Source organism: Anopheles coluzzii, chromosome 3, assembly GCF_943734685.1.
Source record: "Anopheles coluzzii chromosome 3, AcolN3, whole genome shotgun sequence".
NCBI classification, from domain to species: Eukaryota; Metazoa; Arthropoda; class Insecta; order Diptera; family Culicidae; genus Anopheles; species Anopheles coluzzii.
Genome location: NC_064671.1, coordinates 93,099,065 through 93,124,255, shown reverse-complemented (window position 1 = coordinate 93,124,255; position 25,191 = coordinate 93,099,065). Strand labels below are relative to the sequence as shown.

Here is a 25,191-nt window from a genome sequence, read left to right as displayed (position 1 = left end):
CTTCGTGTCGCATAATAAGTGAGGTTAGTGTAGATCTAGTTAGGCAGACGGTGCCCCCGCTTTACCGCAAGAACACGCTTTACCATTTCCGACGTGAAGTATACGTTGTCTGGCGTACTAGAGCATATTGAGTAACGTGTGGTTTGAACAGCGAGAGTTGTAATTAATATACCCTTGACTGTAATGTCCTGCCGAAAGAAGCAATAAGAAATAATAGAACACGATGAGTCATATTTCATTTGTATGCATTTTGTGTCTTCTTGAAGTCTACGAGGCGTTGAGTGATTTTGTTATCGTAGAGCGTAGTAGACACAACAGAATGACTGTGTCAATGTACTCGAAATCGATTAATTGGCTCTCAGACCAAATGCTCGTTGCATCAGACACAATTAATTGTCGGAAGGAACTGGAACGCGTCTCAAGTATCAGATAAATAGACGAGTACTTACTGTTCTTGACTTGAGATTCCAGTGGATTCCCTTTTCATAACAGTAGAAATAGTAAACAAGCTTTGCAATTGTTTTGGAACTACGAAGTTTTATTTTGGACATAGTCGCATACAAGCATTAAAAACCCTTGGCACATTATTAAAGTTATAGATAGTGAATCAATGAGATGACTACATAACTCAAGATTAGTCTTCGACGCTATCGTTTTCTTGGATTGACAAAATCCATCCATTTCGATAATTATTTTGATAACATCCATACAGGTTTAATTAGAGATAATATATGTATTTCCATATAAAAGAGGAAAAAGAAACGAATGTAAAAATGTATTAATTCTTCATCCTTGGATTAAACTTCAGGTACATGCCATTTTCCGGTTTCAGTGGGGAGAATCCTTTTGCCAGCTTAACCGGAACTGAGGTACGCTCGGAGCGTTTAAGCTCATAGTTCAACAGTATATGATACACGATGGCCTTCACCTCCATCAGAGCGAAGCGGGATGCAATGCAGTTGCGTGGTCCTATTCCAAACGGGAGATATGCTCCCAGCGGAATCTTATGTTTGTTCTCATCGTTGAAGCGTTCTGGATCGAAACGATCTGGATCTGGATAAAAACGAGGATCATAATGCAAACCAGCAATCGGGATAAACACGGTAGCACCCTTGGGAATAACGATGTCTGGATCACCGGGAATAGTATAGTCTTGGTTGCACATTCGATCGGTACCTGGTGATGGTGACCACTTGCGTAGCGTTTCCGATACAACCATATCGAGATACCGCATACCCTGCAGAGCATCGTAGGTGAGCGCTTTGCCATCCAATGTCTCGCTAACTTGTTGGATCTCCTCGTACAGACGCTGCTGGATTTCCGGTGCTAGCGTCACTTCGTACAGTACAAATGTCATCGATGTTGCGATTGTGTCGAAGCCAGCAAGGAAGAACAGCAGACACTGAGCTATCATTTCATTCTCGCTGAGCTTCACCATATCTTCTGGAAGTATCTTCTGCTCATTGGACTCCTTTGCTGTTGCAAAACCATCGGTTTCCTCCGATTCTTGCGGTTGATATCGTAGCTGACCCTTACGAGCTTGTATGAGCAGATGGATCAAATCGGGTCGCACAATACCATGCTCTTCTCGCTCTTGAACAGACTGCCTAAACATTTCGGTGAAGAACTGTACGTGTGTGCTATCGAATATGTCCATCTGTAGTTGTGCCATTAGCTTGGGAAACACTTGATATCCCATGATCTTGAGCGCCACCTTAAGTCGACTGAAGTTAGACAAATCTTTGCCATAGCGAAAGAATACATTATCTTTGTCTCGGAATGAGTTGACGTGCACACCAAACGCGCAAGACGCTATCACATCGTTTGTGAAGCGGATTAACAGATCTTTCACTTCATATTCACGCCCGATTGGGTGTGCAAGGGCCTGTACCATGTTGTCGCTGCACTCCAAGATCATGGCGAACATCTGGCGCATCTTGCTGCCGGTAAACGTGGGACTAAGTGTGGTCCTCACATTACGCCACCGTTGACCAGTAAGATTAAAAAGTATTTTCGAAAACATGGCAGTAGAGTTGGAAGAGTTATCTGCCTTCATTATTGGTCGATGGTTGATAAAGTGATCGAAATCCTTCACCGTGATCTGCTTGATCAGCTCCGGATCGCGTACGACAAACATCGGCGTAAACATCTCGAACATACCGTACATTCTGAAAAAAAAAACAAAAAGATAAATAAAAAGATATAGTGCTGTAATATACTAGGCATAATCATAGGTACTCACTTTGCATTCGGGAATCGTTCGTAGTTTGAGCGAACAAATTCGCTGAATGAAATTTGTTTCAGCAAAAACTGGCGACTGCTACCGAAAAGTGGTTCCACTGGTAGGCAGGGTATGGGGTATTTCTTGAAGAAATCGTTGTTGTGTGTGAGGTAAACGTATAGTGCCACCAGCACCGATACGAGTCCAATCACGTACACTAAGTTTATCTCCATTTTTAACCACTTTGAAGAAGATCACTCCAGGACTTCTGTTTTGATCACATTGGCTATACCAGAATTGAGTCCTAAATGCTTTTAGAAAGAAGAAATGAATCATGTAATAGATCATTTTATCAGAACTTTAATGCTAATGTTAATAATTCAGCATTTGGTTGTTTTGCTCAAAGTCATACATATAATTATATAACAATAATGTATGCAATATTCCAAGAAAGTAATACTTCCATTTTATTTGTAATATCATCCTTAATGCAGAAAGTTTCACATAATTGTGCAGATTTTTTTGTGTTTTACCTTTCACCTAATATCATTCATTGTGCTTTGATATGCAACATAGCGAAACTAACTTTATTCTACCTGCCGTGGACTCAGCTGCAGATATATGCCCTTTTCTGCGCTAGTAGAGGCGAAACCTTTTGCGAGCTTCAATGGTACCGGTGTACGTTCGGAGCGCTTAAACTCATAATTCCGTAGCAATTGATACACAATGGCCTTCACCTCCATGAGAGCAAATCGGGAAGCAATACAATTACGTGGCCCCAACCCAAAAGGCAGATATGCTCCCAGCGGAATCTTATGCTTATTCTCATCGTTGAAGCGTTCTGGATCGAAGCGGGTTGGATCGGGGTAAATGGCAGGATCATAATGCAAACCGGCAATGGGGATCGACACTATGCATCCCTTTGGTATAATAATGTCAACATTCGGAGTCACATCAGTCACCTTGTAATCTTGATTACACAGTCGATCAGTAGCAGGTTGTGATGGCCACTTTCGCAGCGTTTCGGATACAACCATGTCCAGATAACGCATACTTTGCAAAGCATCATATGTGATTGATTTTCCATCTAGCGATTCTGACACTTGTTGAATCTCCTCGTACAAACGCTGCTGGATTTCGGGATCTAGAGCTACCTCATACAGAAGAAAGGTCATGACAGATGCGATTATATCAAAGCCAGCTAGGAAGAATATCAGGCACTGAGCTACCATTTCATTCTCGCTGAGCTTTACCATATCTTCTGGGACGACCTTCTCATCATTGGATTCCTTCGCCGTTGCAAAACCTTCCACTTCCTCGTGGTCTGTTGGTTGATATCGCAGCTTACCCTTATTAGCTTGCATCAGCAGATGGATCATGTCCGGACGAACAATGCCATGCTGCTCCCGTTCCTGTACCGACTGTCTGAACAGGTCTATGAAAAATTGTACGTGTTCGCGATCGAAAATATCAATCTCTAGCCATGCCATCAGCTTCGGGACCAGCTGGTATCCCATCATTTTGAGAAATACTTTTACCCGGCCAAAATTCGTGATGTCCTTGCCGTAACGGTAGAACACGTTTTCCTTGTCTCGGAACGAGTTGATGCGCACTCCAAAAGCACACGACGCTATCACATCGTTCGTGAAACGTATGAAGAGATTCTTCACTTCAAATTCATGTCCGGTGAAGGTTGCAAGTTCTTTTATCATATTCTCGCTGCAATCCACGATCATGGTGAACATCTAACGCATCTTGCTGCCCGTGAATGCAGGACTGAGTGTGTTTCTTATGTTACGCCATCGCTGACCGTTGAGGTTAAATAGTACCTTCGTGAACATTATAGACGAATTGCGAGAACTTGATTCATCTCCCGGTAGTATCGCACGATGGTTGACAAAGTGATCGAAATCCTTCACCGTGATCTGCTTGATCAGCTCCGGATCGCGTACGACAAACATAGGCGTTATCATCTCGAACAAACCGAAAATTCTGCAACGAGCAACAAAGATCGTTTTGAATACGGGCTCATACTTCGAACTTACAACAATATCATACTCACTTAGCATTCGGGAACCGTTCGTAGATTGAGCGAACAAAGTCATGCAACGAAATTTGCTTAAGTAATAATTTACGATGGCTACCAAACAGAGGCTCCACCTGCATGCATGGTATAGGGAAACTCTTGAAGAAGTTGTTATTGCGCGTCAGGTACACGTATAGCGCTACCAGTAGCGATACGATTCCAATCACGTACACTAAGTTTATCTCCATTTTGTAAATCTTTTGATAAGATTTTACCACAATTCGTTAAATGTCTATGTAAGCGCTAATTATGAAAGTTTTCCATCAAAACTGAAATAGAAAATGAGTTTTATTATCAAATGCCGAGTATTTCAATACTATAGCACACAAATAGTAATTAATATAAACGTCATATCGGACAATACTTTTACTGTATTGCCCATTACTTTTCAATATTGTTACACATACATTAATTTCAAGTATAATAGCGTTTGGTGAGTAAAAAGATACATGAGATTCAATATATTTCAATCATTTGTGAACTCAACATTTGTAAAATCATGTGCGAACATTAATTAGTCCTCCGTGGACTCAGCTGCAGATATATGCCCTTTTCTGACCTTAACGGTGTAAACCCTTTTGCCAGCTGTACCGGCACTGGTGTGCGATCTGTGCGCTTAAACTCATAATGCAGCAGCAAATGATACACGATGGCCTTCACCTCCATGAGAGCAAATCGGGAAGCGATACAATTGCGTGGACCTATCCCAAAGGGAAGATATGCTCCGAGCGGAATCTTATGCTTATTCTCATCGTTGAAGCGTTCTGGATCGAAACGGTCTGGATCGGGATAAAAGTGTGGATCATGGTGCAGACCAGCAATAGGAATGTTCACGGTAACTCCTTTGGGTATTATGATCTCTACATTATCACGCTCATCAGTTATCCTAAAGTCCTGGTTGCACAGTCGATCGGTAGATGGAGCTGGGGGCCACTTTCGCAGTGTCTCCGATACAACCATGTCCAGATAACGCATACCTTGCAGAGCATCGTAGGTGAGCGATCCTCCGCCCATCGACTCTGACACTTGTTGAATCTCCTCGTACAGACGCTGCTGGATTTCAGGTGCCAGCGTTATCTCGTACACAATGAACGACATCAATGTAGCAATTGTATCGAATCCAGCCAGAAAGAATATCAGACACTGAGCTACCATTTCACTTTCACTAAGCTTCACCATGTTCTCTGGCATGATCTTCTCTTCGTTCGATTCCTGTACCGTTGCAAATCCTTCCACTTCCACACGATCTGTTGGTTGATATCGCAGCTTACCCTTGCCGGCTTGTGTGAGCAGATGGATCATGTCCGGACGAACGAGACCATGCTGCTCCCGTTCCCGAACCGACTGTCTAAACAGCTCTGTGAAGAATTGTATATGCTTCCGATCGAAAATGTCAATCTCTAGCCGTGCCATGAGCTTCGGGAACATCTGGTATCCCATCATCTTGAGAAATACTTTTAGTCGACCAAAGTCCGTGAGATCCTTTCCATAGCGAAAGAAAACGTTTTCCTTGTCTCGGAACGAGTTGATGCGCACACCAAAAGCGCAGGATGCAATGATATCGTTTGTAAACCGTACGAAAAGATCTTTCACTTCGCATTCCTGCCCGTTGGCGGTTGCTAGTGCCTGTACCATGTTCTCACTGCACTCCACGATCATGGCAAACATCTGACGCATCTTGCTGCCGGTGAATGTGGGGCTAAGCGTGGTCCTCACGTTACGCCATCGCTGGTCGTTAAGGTTGAACAGTACCTTCGTAAACATAACCGACGAGTTGGGCATTGAACTATCCGCTTTTATTAATGGGCGATGGTTGATAAAGTGATCGAAATCCTTCACCGTGATCTGCTTGATCAGCTCCGGATCGCGAATGACAAACATCGGCGTTAACACCTCAAACATTCCAAATATTCTGAAAAAATAAACGCTTTATTGAGGAAAACAAAAACAGATGAGTGGCGAGCGCATTACTCACTTAGCGCCTTGGAATCGGTCGTAGTTAGAGCGGACAAAATCATTGAATGAAATCTGCTTGAGCACTAACCAACGACAGCTACCGAAAAGTGGTTCCACTGGCAGGCAGGGTATGGGGTATTTCTTGAAGAAATCGTTGTTGTACGTCAGGTAGACGTATAGCACCATCAATAGGGATACAATTCCGCCCACGTATACTAAATACATCTCCATTTTGAAGAAGATTCCTGTCTCGAATGATAGCTACTTCAAATGCTTTGCTGATGAATGTGGGACGATCACCAAAATTCGTATGCTGTAGTCAACGCGTTCTGTCAGACTAGCGCCACACACTCACTCTCCAGACACTCAATTTGATGATGACGATTAATTGAATCATTTCCTATGACCTTCTGAGATGAGTGAGATGAGTCCGCACATACATACAACCGCATCTACCGGCTACCGACAATGGTTGCAAATTAAACGCAAAATGAATAATTAAACCATCTCCGGGCGAGCGCGTGCCTCGCCTCAATCGTTCTCGCGCGTAACGCCTCGTGGGTTAATAACGCCATATCTTATCGTACGCCGATGACTACACCCAGTTCAGGGAGTTCAATCAATTACTGCTACCGATAGACGTACACACCTCAAATTTCCCTTTCCACGTACACATACACTTCCCACGCCTGGTTGTCATTAATAACCCGCACAGAGAGACGCTTCACTCGTCAAACTCTAAACTTCTTCAAAGTCATCCAACGACAATCAAGCGTAGGTGTGTGTGTGTGGGTCTGAGCAGTTGATTTAGTTTACAGTGTGACTCGACATTTAACAAGACAATTTGACAGTGGAAGATAATGAATTGTTGGATGTTGTCCTTTTTTTAACAGAAACCTCAGATAAGCTTAGGTCCTATTTCCTGAACTGAAGGCAAAGCCTCGCCGAGTGCCATTTTACTATCAACCAGTTTAAATGAGGTTGAAGCGATAAAAACTGATAAGCTTACCCCCTGTTAAGGCTTTGCGGTTTACTTTTAAATATTCAATGCCCTGGGTCAACCTGACTGTGCAATAAAGCACAAGGGAAACATGAAATTCCTTCCCAACATAAAAGAACAACTGATAATGCGCTTCTTGTGATAACGTGGTTTATTGGTAACGCTTTTTCGCTCGTACACTGGCCGCTTTTTTCGTCCCTTATTTGGCAACCTCACGGGGCTTGAACCGAATCCAGATGCCTTTTTCGGCGGCCAGCACCACCGGACTGTTCTTGAGCCGCAGCGGCACCTGCGTCTGTTCGCACCGCTCGAACGTGAAGCTTTTCAGCAGATAGTAAATGATGGACTTAACCTCCATCAACGCAAAGCGTGATCCGATACAGTTGCGTGGTCCTACGCCAAACGGCAGATACGCTCCCGGGTTGATTTTGTGCCGGTTTTCCTCGCTGAACCGCTCCGGATCGAACCGCTTCGGATCGGGGAAGTACTTCGGGTCGGAATGTAGACCCGCTACCGGTACCATCACCGTGACACCCTTTTCGATCTTGAACCGCAGTCCCTCGCCATCGTCGAACGTGTAGTCCCGGTTGCAGTACCGATCAACCATCGGGGCCGGCGGCCACAGGCGCAGCGACTCCGACACGACCATGTCCATGTAGCGCATACCCTGGACCGCATCGTACGTCAGCGGTTTCCCATCGAGCCGCTGGTCAATCTCGGCGATCTCTTCGTACAGCCGCTCCTGCACCTCCCGGTTGCGCATCAGCTCGTACATCAGGAAGCCGAGCGCGGTCGAAACCGTATCGAACCCGGCCAGGAAGAACAGGAAACACTGCGCCACCAGCTCCTTTTCGGTCCATTCGCGCGTGATGGCCTTCTTGCCGACGGCCGACTCGTGCACCGTCGCAAACCCGGCATCCTTCACGTCCGGTTCGTCCTCCCGGTGGCTCAGCGCACCCCGCTTCACCTGCATCAGTATGTTGATCATGTCGTTCCGCACGATGCCCTTCTCCTCGCGCACCTTCATGTTGTCCAGTATCATGGCGTGAAAGTGCCGGCACATCTCCTTGTCCATCAGCTCAATGTCGAGCTTCAGCATGACGCGGGGCACCATCATGAACAGCATGAAGCGAATCGTCGGCCAGAACGAGCTGAAATCCAGCAGCTTCTTGCCGCGGGTGTAGAAATCGTTCTCCCGGTCGGCGAACGAGTTCACCCGTATGCCGAACGCGATCGACGCGATCACATCGTTCGCGAAGCGCGAAAAGATGTCCTTCATCTCGTGCGCCTGCTTCGACTCGTCCTCCCGCGCCTCCTTCAGCAGATGCTCCACCATGCCCTGGCAGCTGTCCGACATCAGCTCGAACATCTGGCGCATCTTGCTGCCGGTAAAGGCGGGGCTGAGCGTTGCGCGCATATCGCGCCACTTTTGGCCCCGCAGCATGAACAGCGAGTTGAGGAACATGTTGTCCGACTGGCCAATGTCGCTCTCGTTCGGCAGGAATGGGGTGTGGTCGGTGAAGTAGTCAAAGTCCTTGACGCCGATCTGCTTCACACAGTCCGGATCGCGCAGCAGCACGTTCGGTGTGAGCAGATCGTACGCACCGATCACTCTTGTTTTGGCGTAAAATAGGGTTAAACGATCGTGTATTAGCCCAAGCTCGGTGCTTCTTTTCCCGATTTTCTCCTTCTCTTTTTGTCCCTCAAAGATCACTTACTTTGCATCCGGATGGCTGTAGTACAGTGCCTCGATGTGCTGGATCATGTTCCGGCGCCGCAGCATCATCGGAGCGGAACTACCGAGCAGGAAGGTGGGCTTTAGATGGGGGTACGGTTTGTCCAGGAAGTAGCGGTACCGGTTCCGCACGTAGTAGTACAGCAGGGCCAGAATCGTGGCAATCGCTGCCATCGTCACCATGTCGAGCGCCATCGTGCTGCCGACTCTTCACCTAAAACTGGAACTCTGATGTCGGTGCCGGTGCGAGAACACTTTATGAATGCGATTGTGAGTGCTCTCCGAAACCCGGGTCAGCTTGTCTGCGTCGTACCGGGACGCTGGCGGGGGCAAGATAAGATTAGAACACACTCCATTACACACTTGAAACCCAACACCAACCACCCGAGTGTATCTCTCTATACTGCCGAGCGCCATCTGTATTTGTTTACAGCGGGGGTAGATACTTATAGCAAAGAATCGTACTCTAGTGCCACTGGTAGTACTTCACTTCCGCCTAATCACGTTTACTATACGCGGTTGTAGTAATTACATATGCGAGAAAGCGGCACATTAGCTTTACACACACACACCACCAGCCCATAATGCGACGTACAAACATGAATCTCCAAACAAAGGTCGATTGGACGCGCACTTCGCACCAAACCGATGATCTCATTGATGGATAAACATAGCGGGAAGCAAAACCAAAGCGAATGCAAATACAATTTACAGCAGGAAGAATGCCCAATACACACAATACGACCCTACGACTTCAGCACATTACAGCTTGGAAAGCAACATATGTTATACTTTTAGACACTTTCTACTTACTTGTATTATTGGAAGGAATTTTGGAATTGGCACTGCTGGCCAATGATGGATGGTTCCTTGGTTGAAGAATGTCAAGACTTTGCGTCCGTTCGGCCGGACGCGTTGTCCAGAACTGACGGCGTCCAGTTGTCGCCGACACGCATTATGCCATCGTTATTAATGTGGGGAGCCTGTAGCGTTAGACGCGCGTACTCACACACACATGCCGGTTTGTATTGATGTGACCTTCAAACTGGGTGTGCTACCTACCCCCCACATACTAGATGCGGTGTACCAGGAGGTAATGGGAGCAGCAGTGTATTTTTGGGGTGGTTTTCGATGTGGTGATGTGGTTGATACACACTGACTCAGCATATTTTGCTTCTTTTTTTTGGGGAGGTTGTAGTGGTTGACGGATTGTGTTTCAACGAGCATAATCTAATAACTGCAAGAGAGATAGAGAGAGCTGAGGAGATGAGACGTGGAAGTGCCAAAAAACGTTCTCTGGTTACAAACGTATTCTTCCATCATTCCTCCTACACTAGAGATCAAATTTGGAGGGTCAAACAGTGCGGGTTTTTTTCGGACAAGCGCTATTAAGAGAGGCAACGGATCTGAACGGGTCTTGATTGGACGATTATATTTTGCACTGTGCCTCGCGTATTACAAATGACTAAAGCTAGAGATATTAAAATACATACAACAACCGGTCGCACATCCAACTCAACTCAACTGCTTCTCGACTGGAACTCCAACCAGATGCCCTGCTCGGTGGCGAACTGAGTGGACGATTTTTTCAACTTGAGCGGGATTTGCGTTTTAGCGCAGGGTACGAGGCGGAAATTGAGCAGCAGATAGTAGAGCGCTGCCTTTGCCTCCATCAGTGCGAACCGGGAGCCAATGCAATTGCGTGGTCCAGCACCGAACGGTAGGTACGTACCCGGTTGGATGTTGTTCCGATTGGCCGCACTGAACCGTTCGGGATCGAAACGCTCCGGCTCGGGGAAGTACTTCGGGTCGAAATGAATGCCCACGACCGGTATGAAGACCAGCGTTCCCTTCTCGATGGTAAACCGTGTCCCCTGCCCATCGTCGTACTGATAGTTCCGGACGCACTCGCGATTCAGCACCGTTGCGATGGGCCACCGTCGGAGCGTTTCCGACACGACCATATCCAGGTACGGCAGCGATTGCAGCTGTTCGTACATGAGCGTTTTCCCCTCCTCCAGCGACTGTTCCGCATCGCGCACCTCCTCGTACAGTCGGGCCTGTATGTCCTCATTCACCGCTAGCTCGTACAGCGCAAACGATATCGTCCAGGAGATGGTTTCGAACCCGGCGAAGAAGAAGATGAACGCCTGCGCAATCAGCTCCGTGTCCGTCCAGACGCGATCGTGCGCACGCCGCCCCACGTGCGACTCCTCGACGGTCGCAAACCCTTCCCCGGTTTCACTGTCCGTTCTTGGTTCCTCTGCCTGCTGGTGCTTCAAACTGCCCTTCTTCGCCTGCATCAACAGCTCGATCATGTCCGGTCGGAAGATGCCCTTGTCCTGGCGCGTCCGCATCGTCTCCAGTATGGTGTTGCGGAAGAATTGATCCTCCTCCGGCGTGAGGAAATCGATGTTGAGCCGCGTCATCAGCTTGGGCGCGAACGTGTAGCCGATCATCTTCAGCGCCTTCACCAGCGACTCCTGGTTCGTGACCGACCGTGCCATGGTGATGAACACGTTGGTCGGATCGCGGAACGAGTCCACCTTGATGCCGAACGCGGCCGTACCGATCACATCGTTCGCGAACCGCGTCATGACATCCTTCATCTCCAGCTGATAGCCGGTGCCACCGGCCGCCCGGGCCTTCTTATCTTCCTCCCGGAAGTGTTCCACCATCGATTTGCCACAGTCAGCGATCAGGGCGAACATGAGCCGCATCTTGCTGCCGGTAAATGCCGGGCTGAGGGTGGCCCTCATATCGCGCCACTTTTGTCCCCGCAGCGATACGAGCGAGTTGCCGAGCAGCAGATGGTTGCTGTTGTTGTCCTCCGTCTGCTCCATGCCCGTGGTCATGTGGTCCACGAAGTAGTCAAAGTCCTTTACCGTGATCTGCTTCACCAGCTCGGGATCACGCACGATGTACACCGGTTGGCGCATGTTAAACGTGCCATGAATTCTGCAAACATTGGGGAACAGAGTGCGTGAAAAAGATGATGAAACGTCCGCACACATGTGATGATGGTGACCGACCACTCACTTACCTTGCATTCGGGAACGCGTCGTACAGATTTTTGAAGTGCTCGAACAGTGTCACTTTTTTCATCAGAATTGGTCCCGCATTGCCGAACGGGAAGGACGGTTTCATGAACGGGATGGGTTTGTCGGCGAAATAAAAGTAGTTCTTCGTAACATACCGGTAAACTGCCACACACAGGCCAACCAGTAGGGCCAGCGTTACTAAGCTGATCTCCATAGTGACGCGAACGGTGATGACTCACGCACACACATATACTGCCAGTAGCGTTTCTCAATGACTGCTCCGTCGGCTCGTTCGCTGCGTACTGAATGAATGCCGAACAGCGCGGCCTGTACCGTTTTTATTCGATCCGCGTCGCCTGCGCGCGTTCACTCACACTAACCCGGCAGCGTCACTTGAACAAAAGATTAAAGGCAGCGCTCCCGGCAGTAAGGGGGGAAGTGAAACGGGAAAGGCTATACCATTTTGGATGCTCACTACAATCAGCTACGCTGCTGTACTGTGGAAGATATGGGAACTGTGGTTGTGTTCGTTACATTTCGCGCTGGTTGTTTTCTAACGTTTTTTTTTTTAATTTATTTTCTTCTTTTGTTTGTTTCTCCCACAGAGCACGAAGCAGCATCGACCGGCAATTCGCTACCCCGGCACGGTCCATCATGGGACGAAAGCGCTTCACCTCATCACCATCGCAGCTGGCATCGGAATTCGATGCGCAAGAAGCATCTGATCGAACTGCCCGAACAGGACACCGTGGCCGCGGCCCCGTCCACCACAGCCAGCCAGGAATCGCTGCTCGAGGCTAACGAACTCAGCTCGATTAGCACGCTGCCGGTGGACGAAGTACCTGCCACACTTGACCCGATTGGTGCGTCCCTAGTGGTTGCGCTACCTCCCTCGCCGGTGCCGTTTGTAGAGCGAACCGAACGGGAGCAGATCGTAGCTTCCGCACCACCTGCCTCCCTGTCCTCCTCTCCCCAACCACCACAACTGCTCGAAACCGATCTGGACGGGATGCTGGTGCAGGAGCGGCCAAGACAAGCCGGCCGCCGGGCACAGTCACAGCCCCGCATCGGTTCGATTACGGTCGTGCGGGATGCGGCCACGAACGAGCTCATCATACGCACCAACAGTGTGCCGGGACAGCCACCGACGGCACCACCGGCCGAGGAGCTGCTGACCCAATTGCACCATGAAATTCATCACCCGCAGCAGAATCGTCAGCACCACCACGGACGATACGTGGCCGAGTCGGAGGAGGGCAGCTCGATGGGCAGCTCGCGCAATCCGAGTCCGGTGTCGCTGCTATCTACGACAACTACCTGTAGCTCGATAGCATCGGCCGCTGATAACGCGAACGACAGGTACTGCCCTTATACTTCAACCACACAACATTGCCATTCCAAAAAAGGCAATGGTCGGCAATGAATCATTTCGCTCGAATTTGGCTATCTATATTTCCTCAATGGACTGGAGGAAAAGGGTATGAAAAAAGGGGGAGCGAGCTGGGGGAAGTGGCAAACAAAAATCTGTTTGCTCTCACTCAGGATGACTTTGCACAAAGTCCACCATGTGTTGTTGTTGGTAGGAGGTGTGTGAATTCGGCAGATTCCGAAAGAGCATATTGAGAATTAGCATATGCGTCACTCTCGATGTGGGTCAATACAAGCTTGCGAAATAGTTCATACAATTTCCAAAAATAATTCCAACAAAACCAAATCCGGAAATCTGATTTATGAAGCTTTATTCTTACATGTATTAATGAATCTACAACTAGACATTTTGGCCTCTGCATTGCACTTCATTACATCAGTTTGAATCAATTTTGAAATAGTCCATATCAGAATCGGTTTTGCTGTGATTCTTGTCTTGTTTCACTGTTAATTAAGTGTGAGTTTGGGACTATCGGCCTTATTTCGACCGAAGATCACATGTACTCGTGAGATCTATAATGTAAATGTTGGTGCTCTCGAGAATCCCAAGATATTCTTAAATATTCAGAGATTCACGAATTCTTCTCGAAAGATTCTTGAAGCACAATACTAGTCCTTACCCTTTAGCCATAGGTACGGAGGATTCATTTTATTCCCCGCACTGTAGAGCCGTGGTGTGCGATTTCCGTTGCCGTGGCAACCACTTTCAACAAACTTCCTACAACGGCAGCACAGCCACAACTGGGAGTTTTGCTACTGCACCTGGGGAGGAGCATATTGATATTTTCACAGCCATGCAATGCACGTAGGCCGTGAAGACGTGGCATAGAGTGCACGGCACACGTTTTCTAGGTTCGTTCTCGGGCAGCAGACTTGACCTAGTCCTTGACATTGGTGTTGGGTCGCTGGAGGAGTACCAGAGCAGCAGCCGAAACGAAGAAGTTGCCAAGATGTTTTACAACAGTGGTGCAAAAGATGCCGTATTCTCGCTCTCCTTTTCCGATGTGTAACAGAGACCGTTTCGATGTGATGGTGATATGATTGAAGCGACTAACTTCCCCCTTTTTCTTGTTCTTCATAGGACTCGTCGAACGTTGGAACAACCGGTCGATGGATCAACTGAGGCTGGGTCTGCTCCATTCTCACGCGGTGTTGATGTGCGAGACGAAAATGCCTCTATCGGCAGCAGTGCACAGCCAATCCGCTCCTCATCCAACGGCCGAAGACAGCGCAACTCCTCGGAAGTGCAACGGCGCTGCGCCTCCACCACGACTCAGGCCGCCGAACCGGCCACTGCCTCAACCGCACCGACTGCCGGCGGCGGCAACAACAACGAAAACGACGAGTCCGACACGGAAGCAAGCCCACAGCGGAGCAGCAGCCGGCGCAGTGACGGCCGACCGAAGGCACGCTGGCCACACGCCATCTCGCGCTCGCTAGCCACCACCTTCTGCACCCTCGGGCTGTTTAACATCTCACGCTTTGCCGTGTTTAGCGTCCACTTCGGTGCCAATTTTGTGGTGCAGTTTCTACTCTTCTCGCTCCTGTTCGGCATCCCGATGCTGTGGCTGCAGATGGTGCTGGGTGCGCGCATTCGGGGCGGCCCTGTTACGATGTGGCGCATCAGCCCGATCTGCAAGGGGATTGGGATAGCGCTGCTGCTTGCCCAGACCCTCATTGCGCTGTACTCGGCCATTTCGCTTGCCTGGGTGCTGGTGTACTTTCGGGATGCGTTCATCATGCGCAACGAGAAGTACCGCTGGCAGGAACCGTTCGAGGCGTACCACAGTGGACGGGACAATCAATCCTACCGGCTGCCGGATACGGTGGCGGACTACTTCAACGGCGTCGTGCTGCAGCGCTACTATCTCGCCCATCAGGCAGTGTCCAGCTCCCTGCCGACCGGATACGGTGGGCGCAATCTACCACCCGTCTCACAGTCGACTTCTCGTGCTAGCGGCATCGGAGCGATACGCTTTCAGCTCGCGTTCAATCTGGCCATCATCTGGACGTTCGTGTTTGTGGCACTGTGCCGCGGCATTCGCTCACTGGGGAAGATCACCATCGGCGTGTTTGTTGGCGCGTTTGCGGCACTTACCGCCGTTTGCGCCAAGTTCCTCACGTTCATCGACTACGACAGCGTGCAGAACATCTTCCCGGCAACGGATTGGCAGGACTTCTTTCTGAACTCGCGCAGCTGGACCAGCGCGGCGCAGGAAACGTTCCTAACGTGGGGCCTGCTCGGGGTGTCGATCTACGCACTGAACTGTCGCAGCAATCGGAAGGGAAGCTGCAATGTGCGGACCCGCCGGGAGCTGCGGCGTGATGCGTTTCTGGTCGCGTTCATTACGCTCACCGTGCTGATACTTGCCGCCGTCCTTGGCAGTGCTTGTGTGCAGATTCTCAACAGTCGCGGATACTACTACTTGCCTGGTTCTTATGGTAAAGTATAAGTTTTTCTATTTATGCCTCTCTTAAACTTCAATCTAATGATGTTTTTTTGTCTCTCGCTCTCCAGAAAACCTAGGCACAAACGTGTTCCTACGGCCGGCTAATCAACCACTACCGCCACAACACGCGACCATGCCCAATCGGTGGCTGCTTCGCTACTCGACCGTCGTCGGCGAAAGCTTTAAGCGATCGTACGCCGATCCGAGTCGTGAGTCAGGCTACCAGGCACTGCGGCTTGTGACCGAGCTGCTACCCGCCGCTCTTGCCGCCGCCACACCGGAACACATTGCCCCGATCTGGGGTATGATCGGGTATCTAGCGCTCGTACTGTTCGGGCTGGGACAGCTGTGCGTGATGTGGAAGCCGATCGCCGGTGCTATCGGTGACGCACCGTCCTCCATCCTGCTGAGCTGCGTCACGGGCCTACTGCTCGGGATGCCCCTGGCAACGGAAGGTGGCATCCATATTGTGCACTATCTCGACACGATCCTCGGTGCTGCCTGGTGGCTACTGCTGCTCTGGATCGGACACATTCTGGCACTGTTTCTCGTGCGCGGTCGTCCTTTCACAAGTGAGTGGTCACCTCTCACTTGCCTCTTCCGAGCAAACTAACATCTCTCCTCCCTCGCCCAACAGGTGACATTCTAGTCAACGATCTGCAGATGCTGCAATCGTTTTCGGCCTTCGTGGCGTTCGCGTGGAACTTCCTCATCCCGATCGGGCTCATCTTTCTGTGCATCCTGCAGTACCGGCTGTCGAACAGTGCGGCCCTCTTCAACTGGTCCTCCGCATCGACGGTGGCGGCCGCCGCATCGACATCGGCCACGGGCGCCAGCAACTACTGGCCGCTGTGGGCTCGCCAGGTCGGTGGGTTCGTGCAGGTCAGCTTTCTTCTTCTGGTGCCGGTCGTCATGGTGATCCAAATCTATCGCTACCTTTGCCGCGGTCCGCCCGACATATTGGACGTAAGTTTGGGCGGGAATGGGAGCCGAAAATCAGCCTAACCCCCGTTTTCTTTTGCAGCGTGTGGATTTACTGCTGCGACCATCGATAGATGGCGACACCGGCAACTCGCTCCGTATGATGCAGACGCGCCGGGCGGCTGTATCGTCGCGACTGCAACGTACGCGCAACGGTGGCGCTGCTGGCGGCCGGGACAGCTCCGAACCGACCATCACCATCTCGATGGATTCCCGCTCGGTGCGGGATGCGGATGACGCTCCGCCGAAGTACACGCCGCCACCCTCCTACACCACAGCGACCGGGGCGCGCATTGCCAAGCTGCTGCGCAACAGCATACGCCGCAGTGTGCGCCGTCTGATGGGCGAAACGAGCGGCAGTGCACCGTCCGTACGGCAACGTACCGCCCTACCGCAAACGGCCCCCGACAGTCTCGGGGCGAACCCGTCCACGGGCGATGAACTGCCGCCGCCCGACTACTGTTCCGCTTTGCAGCAATTCGGCGGTCCGTGCGCCATGCCAATGGCTGGACTCGAGCTAGCGAACCACCATCCGTCGGCGGTGGCTCCGCGCATCCTCTACAACTCGGCCACGCTGGGCAGTGGCCGCCGGTACCGTTCGCTCAATGCAGCGGGCGAACCGACAGCAGCACAGCCAACATCATCACACCCGCCAAGCTTTACCGCGTCCGACGTGCGGCAGGTTCTGCGCCCAGGCACGACCACCACCGTTGCACCAACGTCCGCAAACGGCGGCGCAGGCTTCACGCAAACACTGCGCAACACGCTGCTGCGCCGTGGTCACTCGATGGAGAATCTGGTGCTGGCGGCGGCCCCGCTCGGCGACTCGAGCATCATCACACTGCACGGGGAGGACGATGACGACGAGCACCACGGATACGGCGGTGGCAATAACGGATCGACGGGACGGGATTCGGTGATATAGAAGCAGAAAGAACTCATCGAGGGAGGAGGGGGCTCAAAATAGTAATCACAAACTAAAGTGTAGGCACCTGTTTAAGAGGCGAGATTATAGATTACTTAGCATCTTGTAGATGGTAGTTATAGTGAGCTCAACGATAACGATTTCGGAACGATAATTTCCATATTCCGCACTGCTGCTGCTGCTAGCTGCAATCATTGATTCTAGGAGTATCGGCTTTGCTCTAGGGTACAACCACTTCGTTTGTACACGACACGACGCTGTGAGGAGTTTTTTCTCTTTAATAAAAACAAATCGTTTATTTATTGGTTCCATTTAAATGTAAGCTTTGACAGGGCTTGTTCTATGTTTATAACAATAATGGAAGAAATTAGAGAAGCATTTGCTCGTTGCACTGCGGGTAATCCGTCGACAGCAAAAAGAGACAACTAACGCAAATCCTAAAGCTACTAGGATACTAATACGATTACTTAACGCTTACAGCATGTGACATTACATCCCACACAAAGGCATACAATCGAAACTGGACATTCCAGGACATCCTGAGATGCTACAGGACATTAGGACGCGACACAAAGCATACATATTAAAACCAGCCGCGCTAAGGTAACTTAGCTTAACATGCTGCACCCTCAATCCCAATACTAGTAACAGCTTCCCTTCCCAACTCAGTCAGCATAAGGCAATAACGTTGGGAGGTTGCTTTCCTGCAATCCTCCTCAACTGTCTCTCAATCTCTCTCCCACTCTCTCTCTCTCTCTCCTTTACTACATAATCTTGCTGAGAGCAATCTTGGCGGCGGCACGCTTAGCGTCGTCCTTGTTTTTGCCGAACCCGTACACCGTCTGGCGCTGGGAGCGGTGCGTGTAGGACAGCTTCACATACACCACCTCCTCCTCCACGAACGGGGCACTAAAGTGGGGGCTCGCCTCCGGATGCTCGTACAGCTGGCGCACCACCTGGATCGGTGTTTTGCGCGTAAAGTCCGCAATCTCGTCGCGCAACAGCCGGAAGCACACCTCCCAGGTGGCGACCAGATCGTTCCCACTGTCGAGATAGATCGCCCCGATCAGCGCCTCCAGCACGTCGCCCAGCACCTTCGGCACGTCCACGTACTCCGCCATCGGTGTGTCGGACTCCTCGGTCAGCAGGCGCACCCAGTTGCTGCCCTGGTTCCGGTGGCACCGGTGCACCGCCACAAACTTCCCGATCGCATCCGTCAGCATGGGCGACTGGGAGAGGATGTGGCGGTGCAGCTCGTTGCGCACGAGCACGCACGCCAGATTGACGTTGTTCACCAGCGCCGAGCGCAGATCGGTCAGCTGGCCGGGCGACATCGACGGGTTGCGCTCGTAGATGTACATCGACACGAGAAAGTCCAGCACGGCGTCGCCGAGAAACTCGAGCTGCTGGTAGGAGCCGGTCAGGCTGTTGGACATGTACGACGTGTGCGTGAACGCTTGCAGCAGGTAGGTGCGGTTGCGGAACCGGTACCCGAGCGTCGCCTCGATCCGCTCCGGATTGCACAGCAGCTGGTCGACCTTGTGCCGCACCGGGAAGTAGTCACCGATCGGGAAGGTGGTCGTGCGCAACAGCATCGGCACGTCCGCACCCTTCGGGATGATGCCCAGGTGGGAGAGGAAGCGGAACGACCGCTCGTACCCGACCGTCTTGACGCACACGCCGAGCAGGGCTTCGGTCACGTCCGCCACCACCTTGTCCCGGATCTGCACCTGCTGCAGCACGGTGTGCAGGGTCGACTGGGACGGTGCGGGCGCCTGCTCGATCAGCGGCAGGAACTTGTCCACCGTGGCCTGCGCTACCACGCCCGACTGTATCTCCTCCTCGGTGAGCTTCAGGTTGTAGAGCAGCGCGGGCGACTCGTTCGCGTCGACCATCGCCCGCCGGACGGCGCCCGGTACGGTGGACAGCGGTGGCACCCAGTCGTTCTTCGGATCGAACGGATGCGCCTTAATCTTGCCCGGCAGCCCGTACCCCATCGCACAGTACAGCAGGTTGCGGTTGCTCACCATCCGGCCCTTGCACGTGGTCAGGTAGCCCTCGTGCCAGCTGGTATGGCGGAACAAGATGTACACCGAGACGGCAAACTTGAGGAACGCGTCGCCGAGCACCTCGAACCGCTCGAGATTGAACACGTCAGCGGACGATTTGGTGGTGAGCGCTTGCAGCAGGTCCGACTGCTGCAGTGCCACGTTCGCCGTGTTGTCCATCGTCAGCCGGAGCATCGCAATCTGCGCGACCGGCCCGTGGCCGTCCTCGAGCGCGGGCAAAGCTTTCACGGGCGATGCCTCCGCCTCGTTCTTATTCATGTTCAGGTTCGCCAGCATACGGTCGATGTTGGTCTCCGTCACCGACCGGTTCACGTCGGTCACGATCGTTACCGCCTGCTGCTCGTACTTCTTCACGAAGCTCGCGTAGTAGTCTATGTCGATCTTGCTCACCGTGTCCCAGTTGCGCTCCAAATCCTTCGGCTGCTCGTTTTCCTCCCACGGGTACTGGACCCGATCGGCCAGCGAGATCGAATCGCTGTGGATTTGGTTCAGCACCTGCAGCAGCTGCTTTCCGCTGGGCTGCTTTGGATCCACCGCCGGACGGCATGCCACCTGCATAGAGCGTGCGCCCTCCTCATCGCTATCCTTTTCCTCCTCATCATCATCCTCGTCCTCCTCGTCGTCGTCGTCTTCCCCGCCGTACAGTGCAGTCAACTTTTGGTGCTCGATCGAGAGCACCCGGTCGATGGTAACGTCCTCGACCCACTCGCAATGCTCGCTGCCTACCTGCGCGTTCCGGGCCAAATCCACCCGTATGCCCTCCGCCAGCAGCAGATAGTGCACGCGGTGCAGCGCGCTCGGCAGCAGCGTCGCCTTCAGCCAGTAGTCCGCCGGAAACTCGAAGTTGTGCACCAGCTCCGGTATCAGTATCTCCTGGAACTCCCAGTAGCGCGAGCGGGTCGATGCCCCACCGTCCGCTTCGGCGCCCGGGTGCAGCCGGTTCAGGCTGGTCGTAATGCCCTTCACCTCGATCAGGAACTGGTCCTCGTGCCGCACCACCACCTGGTGGTGTTCCTGCGCAAAGTACTGCTCGTACGAGTCGTACTTGGCGTTCGGGAAGGGGCTGGTCGGGCGCAGATCGTCCCGCACGCGCACCACCACGTAGTTCTGATCCGGATCGTTCTTGTACCACGGGTGGACGACGCGCAGCAGATACTGCTCCGTCTCGAACCGCAGGTGCTGCCGGGCGCGGGTGCTCGTTTCCGCCGCCGGCCGCAGGTACGGGAACTTACCCATCAGCTCCCAGTCGATGGACTGCGAGCGCAGCATCGGCACGATCAGAAAGCCGTTCTCCTCCGGCAGCGCGTCCAGCACGGTGAACGGTTTCCACACCTTGAGCAGATCGCGGAACAGCAGCAGATGGAAGCGTTTCAGCCGCTGCAGCTCGCCCGAGTCGGGCGCCAGCGTAATGCACACCGGTTCCGGCACAATCTCGACGCCGATCGCACCGAGCGTCACGAACAGCTTCATGCGCGCCAGCCGCGGGAGCCGTTTGCGCGTCAGGATGCCAAAATTATTCGCGCTGCTGTACAGCTCCTGAAAGATGCGCACATTTTCCAGATGCGTGTTGGCGTCAAAGTGGGCGCGCATGCGAACGATGTACACGTAGCACTGCTCGCCGTCCGCTTGCGGGGTGCAGCCGACCGTTTCCTCCGGATAGACGATCTTGTGCCCACGCACGTACTTCATCGTTCCTGCCTGCTTGGGATTCGGTTCTGTTTTTGCAAAAAGGAGTGGAAATTGGGTCAATGCAAAGCTACAAGACTCATGACTTCCACCCCCGACTTACCATCCGACATCTTGCGCCAATGCTTGAAGTACTGTTCGCTCAGCTCTTCCACCTTATCCTTGGTCGCGATCGGCAACAGATACATGTTCAGCTCGCCCACCTCAAACAGCCGCTTGCACGCGTTGAATGCAGCCGACTGCTTGGCCAGCTTCAGGTTCTTCATCGTCTGCCCGTGAATCACTTCGCGTACCGTCGACTGCAGCGGCAGCTTCACCGTCACGATGATCTCCGTCGGCGAACGGTCAATGCGCTCCCAGGTGACGTTGCTGCCGGTGAACAGATCGCGCGGCATGCTCATGCAGTACCGGTTCAGCAGCTGGATCGCCGACAGTGCGTCCAGCTTCGCCTTGAACGGTGTGTAGAACGGAGGTATCAGATCGTCCAGCAGCTCCTTCCGCACATCATTCTCCAGCGGCTCGGGCCGGTTAATTGTCTTGCCGACCAGTTCCTGCGCGAACGGTGTAACATGTGCGATCAAAGTAGGCGAGTGGAATCGTCTCGACTTACCTCCTTTAACCGGTTTTCAATGTCGCGGTACAGCTTCATGCGCTTTGCAAACTGCTGCAAATCGGCGGCCGGGGTCATCATCAGATAGGTGCTGGTTTCCATCCGCGCCCGGCCCTTTGACTGCATGAACGAGGCGTACGATAACGGTGCATCATACATGATGACCATGTTGCACATCTGCAGATCGATGCCCTCCTCCAGCACGTTCGTCGCGCACAGCACGTTGATCTTGCGCTTGCGGAAGTTCTCGATGACCTGTGCGACCGCGAAAAAGTGTATTAGAACCATGACAGCACGCTAACCCATCACTCACACTTACCCGACGGTCCTCCCTGACTACGAGTATGGCATCGATCGATTCCTCCAGCGCTGCGTTCGCGCCGACAATAAAGTCTGGCTTTACGATGGGTTCGACCAGCTCGTCTTCGTTGTCCCGTTTCGATAGACAGTGAAAGTAAATGCGGATCAGATGATAGAGCACCTTGGCGGTGAAGCGCCGCTTCACAAACACCAGCGCCTGTTTGTTCTGGTCTTCCGCGGTGCGATAGGAATCTTCCAGGTATTTCAGCAGCTTGCGGGCTTGGTCCGACGAGAAGCTAAGTATCTGGTGCGTCCCTCGCAGCCCGCTCATGGCCTCGACCAGCTCGTGCCGGATCGATTCGCAGACTGCATTGAAATGAGGAACAAAACCACTTAACCATCTACACTTACCACCAGCCAGCCATTACTTACAGGAAATGGCCGAACGGTACACCTGGCGCGCCTTGTCGCAGGGCGACTGCCGCTTGCTCACTTCCAGCTGCACAATCACCGCCAGTATGGCGAGCGAACCCGCGTACATGCCGTGCTCCTCGAGCTGGTGCTTAAACTCGGTCAGCGCCCGCTTCACCTCCTTCAGCGGCTTGCAAAACGACTTCTGCAGCGTCCGGGTCGACTGTGTCGAGTACTCGGGCAGATACACCTGCAGCAGCCATTCGACGAACGCGTCGATCCGCGGCCACATTTCCTTAACCAGCGGCAGCAGATGGACCGCCGGCTTGCTGTACGTAACGAGCACCTCGTTCGGGTTGGTGGAAAAGCTGGCCACCGTTGCGTAATCGTCGTAGTTGGCCACCGTGGCAATGGTGGAGCTGAACGTGTTTTCCAACCGTTCCAGCTCATCCGGCACCTGGGAGGCCATCTTCAGCTCCTTGAACAGCAGCGTGCCGGACAGGCCCAGGACGCGCGGCCGCTCGCTCGCCGGCGCCGCCACTATTTCCTTCATGATCGCGTGCATCGGATGCTGCCCGACCGCCCGGTGACATTCGTCGAACACGATCAGATTGATGTTGGCCGGCGACATGTAGCCGTGGCGCAGCACGTCCAGCAAGATTTGGGCCGTGCAGATAATTACCTATGGGGGAGGGAAATTTTGGAAAAAAAAACGTATGAAACGCTTTCGCTTAGTAATTCACAAGGTTTTCCGCTCCTTTCCAACGTACCTGTCCTTCGCTAAACTCCTCATGCCAGCGGTCGCTCTTCCACGCGTCCACGTTCACCTCGCTCGTGTACAGCCGCACGTTGAAGGGCATGTGCCTGGCGAAGAACTGGGCCTGCTGCTTCGCCAACGCCACCGTGTTCGCGAGAAAGAAGGTGCGCTTGCCCCCCTCGTGGACCGTGTTCCGCAGCTGGTGGCTGATCTCCTTCATCACCATCAGCGCGATGTACGTTTTGCCGGAGCCGGTCGGCAGGAAGATGATCGTGTTTTTGGCCAGACATATCTCCTTCATCTGCACCTGATAGTTCCGGGGTGCGAAATCCTCCATCGGTTCTTTGTTCTGTTGTTGCTGCCAGCCAGAGAGAAGAAGAGAAGGTTTCACGGTTTAGATTAACAGCACCACACTTCACTAACCACGCCAAAATGCTTATCGCGCAAGGTTTTACTTTGTACTTACTTCTGGCAACATTGTAAGCGGGGTGTGGAGAACAGTTGCATCAGCTATTTATCACTCATCGAATGCGTACCGCTTGATTCCGCCGGCCTGCTCTGCTCTAAACCTAAACAAACGCAACTCAACAGCTCTGTGACGTCATCAGTTCGGTGTCAGCATCAAAACTTTCATTCGAATGTACAATTTGCCGGGAGGATATAAGTTAAGCAAACGCTTTTTCTTCAAACAATTACTTCTCACACGTAGTACAACGCTCTTTAAGTAAAGTACTCGTAATATTAATGCAAGAACTAGAACACGGACACGGACACGGAACGGCACATCCAAATACAAACGAGCAACTGTCAAGCTAAGGCTGGAAATAGACGAACCGAGATCGTCGCGGTACCGCGAAATTCGCGCCTTGTTTATAACAGTTGTATAACCGTAGCAATAGACGATGCGCAATCTGAGATTGCGCATATATTTATCTGTCAAACGGATCGGTTTGATATATTTATCTGTCAAAAAATATTTATATATCTCGGACATATAATCTTGAAAATTTATGCGCAATCTTGGCGCAATCTGAAATTGTATGGAAATGACGTTTATAGCTCAGGGTTGGCTACGCGAAATGACATATGTTTTGATAAAACGAATATATGCGCAATCTGAGATTGCGCATCGTGTATTAATACGGTAACAGTAGAGCTGTCAAATCTTCCGCGCCTCCAATCGCGCCTGCTGTTTCGCAGAGATACCCAACTTCGGTATTGCTGAGATTTTCGCGGTAGCGCGAACCGATTATTTTTACTTTTTTTGGCGGATTTATGTGAAAACTCGTGTCGAGAAATGAGTTTTGTATTTTATTTTGCATACACTATGTGAAATAAATAATTTGATTCGCAAATTGATAGAAAAATATTTCTTCTTGGCACATTCAATCGTCACCAGCCCTCGGATGGTTCCATACACGAACCGCGATTATCTCGCCTATCTGTCAGATTTTATAACATAATTGACAGCTCAAGTCATACGCGATTTTCGCGGTACCGCGATGATCTCGGTTCGTCTATTTCCAGCCTAATGT

The 25,191-nt window shown here is 51.6% G+C and overlaps 6 protein-coding genes across 9 annotated transcripts in view; 1 reads left to right on the top strand and 5 right to left on the bottom strand.

The window, feature by feature from the left end:
• Nucleotides 1-18,140, top strand: part of LOC120956576 (uncharacterized) — a 29,357-nt gene extending 11,217 nt beyond the window's left edge. For both annotated transcript variants that reach the window (XM_040378174.2, XM_040378173.2), the window contains exons 3-7: nt 12,645-13,398; nt 14,549-15,909; nt 15,986-16,489; nt 16,555-16,883; nt 16,942-18,140. In XM_040378174.2, the coding sequence (XP_040234108.2) occupies nt 12,645-13,398; nt 14,549-15,909; nt 15,986-16,489; nt 16,555-16,883; nt 16,942-17,823 (3,830 nt within the window). In that variant the 3' untranslated portion in view covers nt 17,824-18,140. The remainder of the gene's footprint in view (nt 1-12,644; nt 13,399-14,548; nt 15,910-15,985; nt 16,490-16,554; nt 16,884-16,941) is intronic.
• Nucleotides 518-10,177, bottom strand: LOC120956584 (probable cytochrome P450 9f2). Of its 2 annotated transcripts, none has more exons than XM_040378184.2 (3): nt 9,812-10,177; nt 2,243-2,532; nt 518-2,168 (listed from the first exon to the last, which is right to left on the bottom strand). In XM_040378184.2, the coding sequence occupies exons 2-3, from the start codon at nt 2,452-2,454 to the stop codon at nt 779-781; spliced, it is 1,602 nt and encodes a 533-aa protein (XP_040234118.2). In that variant the 5' UTR covers nt 2,455-2,532; nt 9,812-10,177; the 3' UTR covers nt 518-778. The 2 variants fall into 2 exon arrangements, with proteins under 2 accessions (XP_040234118.2, XP_040234117.2); XM_040378183.2 differs by lacking the exons at nt 518-2,168; nt 2,243-2,532 and adding exons at nt 7,392-8,876; nt 8,982-9,318 and having other exon boundaries at nt 9,812-9,945.
• On the bottom strand, nt 2,658-3,967 carry LOC120956585 (probable cytochrome P450 9f2). The gene has a single exon (XM_040378185.2). It carries the CDS (start codon nt 3,964-3,966, stop codon nt 2,809-2,811), a length of 1,158 nt encoding a protein of 385 aa, XP_040234119.2. The 5' UTR covers nt 3,967; the 3' UTR covers nt 2,658-2,808.
• On the bottom strand, nt 4,578-7,287 carry LOC120956587 (probable cytochrome P450 9f2). The gene is made up of 2 exons (XM_049608553.1): nt 6,283-7,287; nt 4,578-6,219 (listed from the first exon to the last, which is right to left on the bottom strand). Exons 1-2 carry the CDS (start codon nt 6,492-6,494, stop codon nt 4,818-4,820), a joined length of 1,614 nt encoding a protein of 537 aa, XP_049464510.1. The 5' UTR covers nt 6,495-7,287; the 3' UTR covers nt 4,578-4,817.
• Nucleotides 10,406-12,365, bottom strand: LOC120956582 (cytochrome P450 9e2-like). Its single transcript, XM_040378181.2, has 2 exons — nt 12,042-12,365; nt 10,406-11,956 (listed from the first exon to the last, which is right to left on the bottom strand). Exons 1-2 carry the CDS (start codon nt 12,251-12,253, stop codon nt 10,519-10,521), a joined length of 1,650 nt encoding a protein of 549 aa, XP_040234115.2. The 5' UTR covers nt 12,254-12,365; the 3' UTR covers nt 10,406-10,518.
• On the bottom strand, nt 18,091-24,456 carry LOC120956575 (endoribonuclease Dicer). 2 transcript variants are annotated; one of them, XM_049608546.1, is made up of 8 exons: nt 24,123-24,456; nt 23,670-24,014; nt 22,921-23,581; nt 22,508-22,854; nt 22,189-22,443; nt 21,682-22,129; nt 18,216-21,607; nt 18,091-18,157 (listed from the first exon to the last, which is right to left on the bottom strand). In XM_049608546.1, exons 1-7 carry the CDS (start codon nt 24,132-24,134, stop codon nt 18,588-18,590), a joined length of 5,088 nt encoding a protein of 1,695 aa, XP_049464503.1. In that variant the 5' UTR covers nt 24,135-24,456; the 3' UTR covers nt 18,091-18,157; nt 18,216-18,587. The 2 variants fall into 2 exon arrangements, with proteins under 2 accessions (XP_049464503.1, XP_040234106.2); XM_040378172.2 differs by lacking the exon at nt 18,091-18,157 and having other exon boundaries at nt 18,255-21,607; nt 23,670-24,005.
• Between the last annotated feature and the right edge of the window lie 735 nt (nt 24,457-25,191).

What these genes read in the sequence shown, in the direction of transcription:
- LOC120956587 (XM_049608553.1), bottom strand. Translation starts at nt 6,494, where the DNA reads ATGGAGATGTATTTAGTATACGTGGGCGGAATTGTATCCCTATTGATG. An exon ending in GACCGATTCCAAGGCGCTAA is followed by an intron (nt 6,220 to 6,282) that starts GTGAGTAATGCG and finishes TTATTTTTTCAG; the next exon opens with AATATTTGGAATGTTTGAGG.
- LOC120956584 (XM_040378183.2), bottom strand. Translation starts at nt 9,193, where the DNA reads ATGGCGCTCGACATGGTGACGATGGCAGCGATTGCCACGATTCTGGCC. An exon ending in TACAGCCATCCGGATGCAAA is followed by an intron (nt 8,877 to 8,981) that starts GTAAGTGATCTT and finishes CGCCAAAACAAG; the next exon opens with AGTGATCGGTGCGTACGATC.
- LOC120956585 (XM_040378185.2), bottom strand. Translation starts at nt 3,966, where the DNA reads ATGTTCACCATGATCGTGGATTGCAGCGAGAATATGATAAAAGAACTT.
- LOC120956575 (XM_049608546.1), bottom strand. An exon ending in TTGAAAACCGGTTAAAGGAG is followed by an intron (nt 22,130 to 22,188) that starts GTAAGTCGAGAC and finishes CCGTTCGCGCAG; the next exon opens with GAACTGGTCGGCAAGACAAT. An exon ending in TTGGCGCAAGATGTCGGATG is followed by an intron (nt 21,608 to 21,681) that starts GTAAGTCGGGGG and finishes TTGCAAAAACAG; the next exon opens with AACCGAATCCCAAGCAGGCA.
- LOC120956582 (XM_040378181.2), bottom strand. Translation starts at nt 12,253, where the DNA reads ATGGAGATCAGCTTAGTAACGCTGGCCCTACTGGTTGGCCTGTGTGTG. An exon ending in GACGCGTTCCCGAATGCAAG is followed by an intron (nt 11,957 to 12,041) that starts GTAAGTGAGTGG and finishes CAATGTTTGCAG; the next exon opens with AATTCATGGCACGTTTAACA.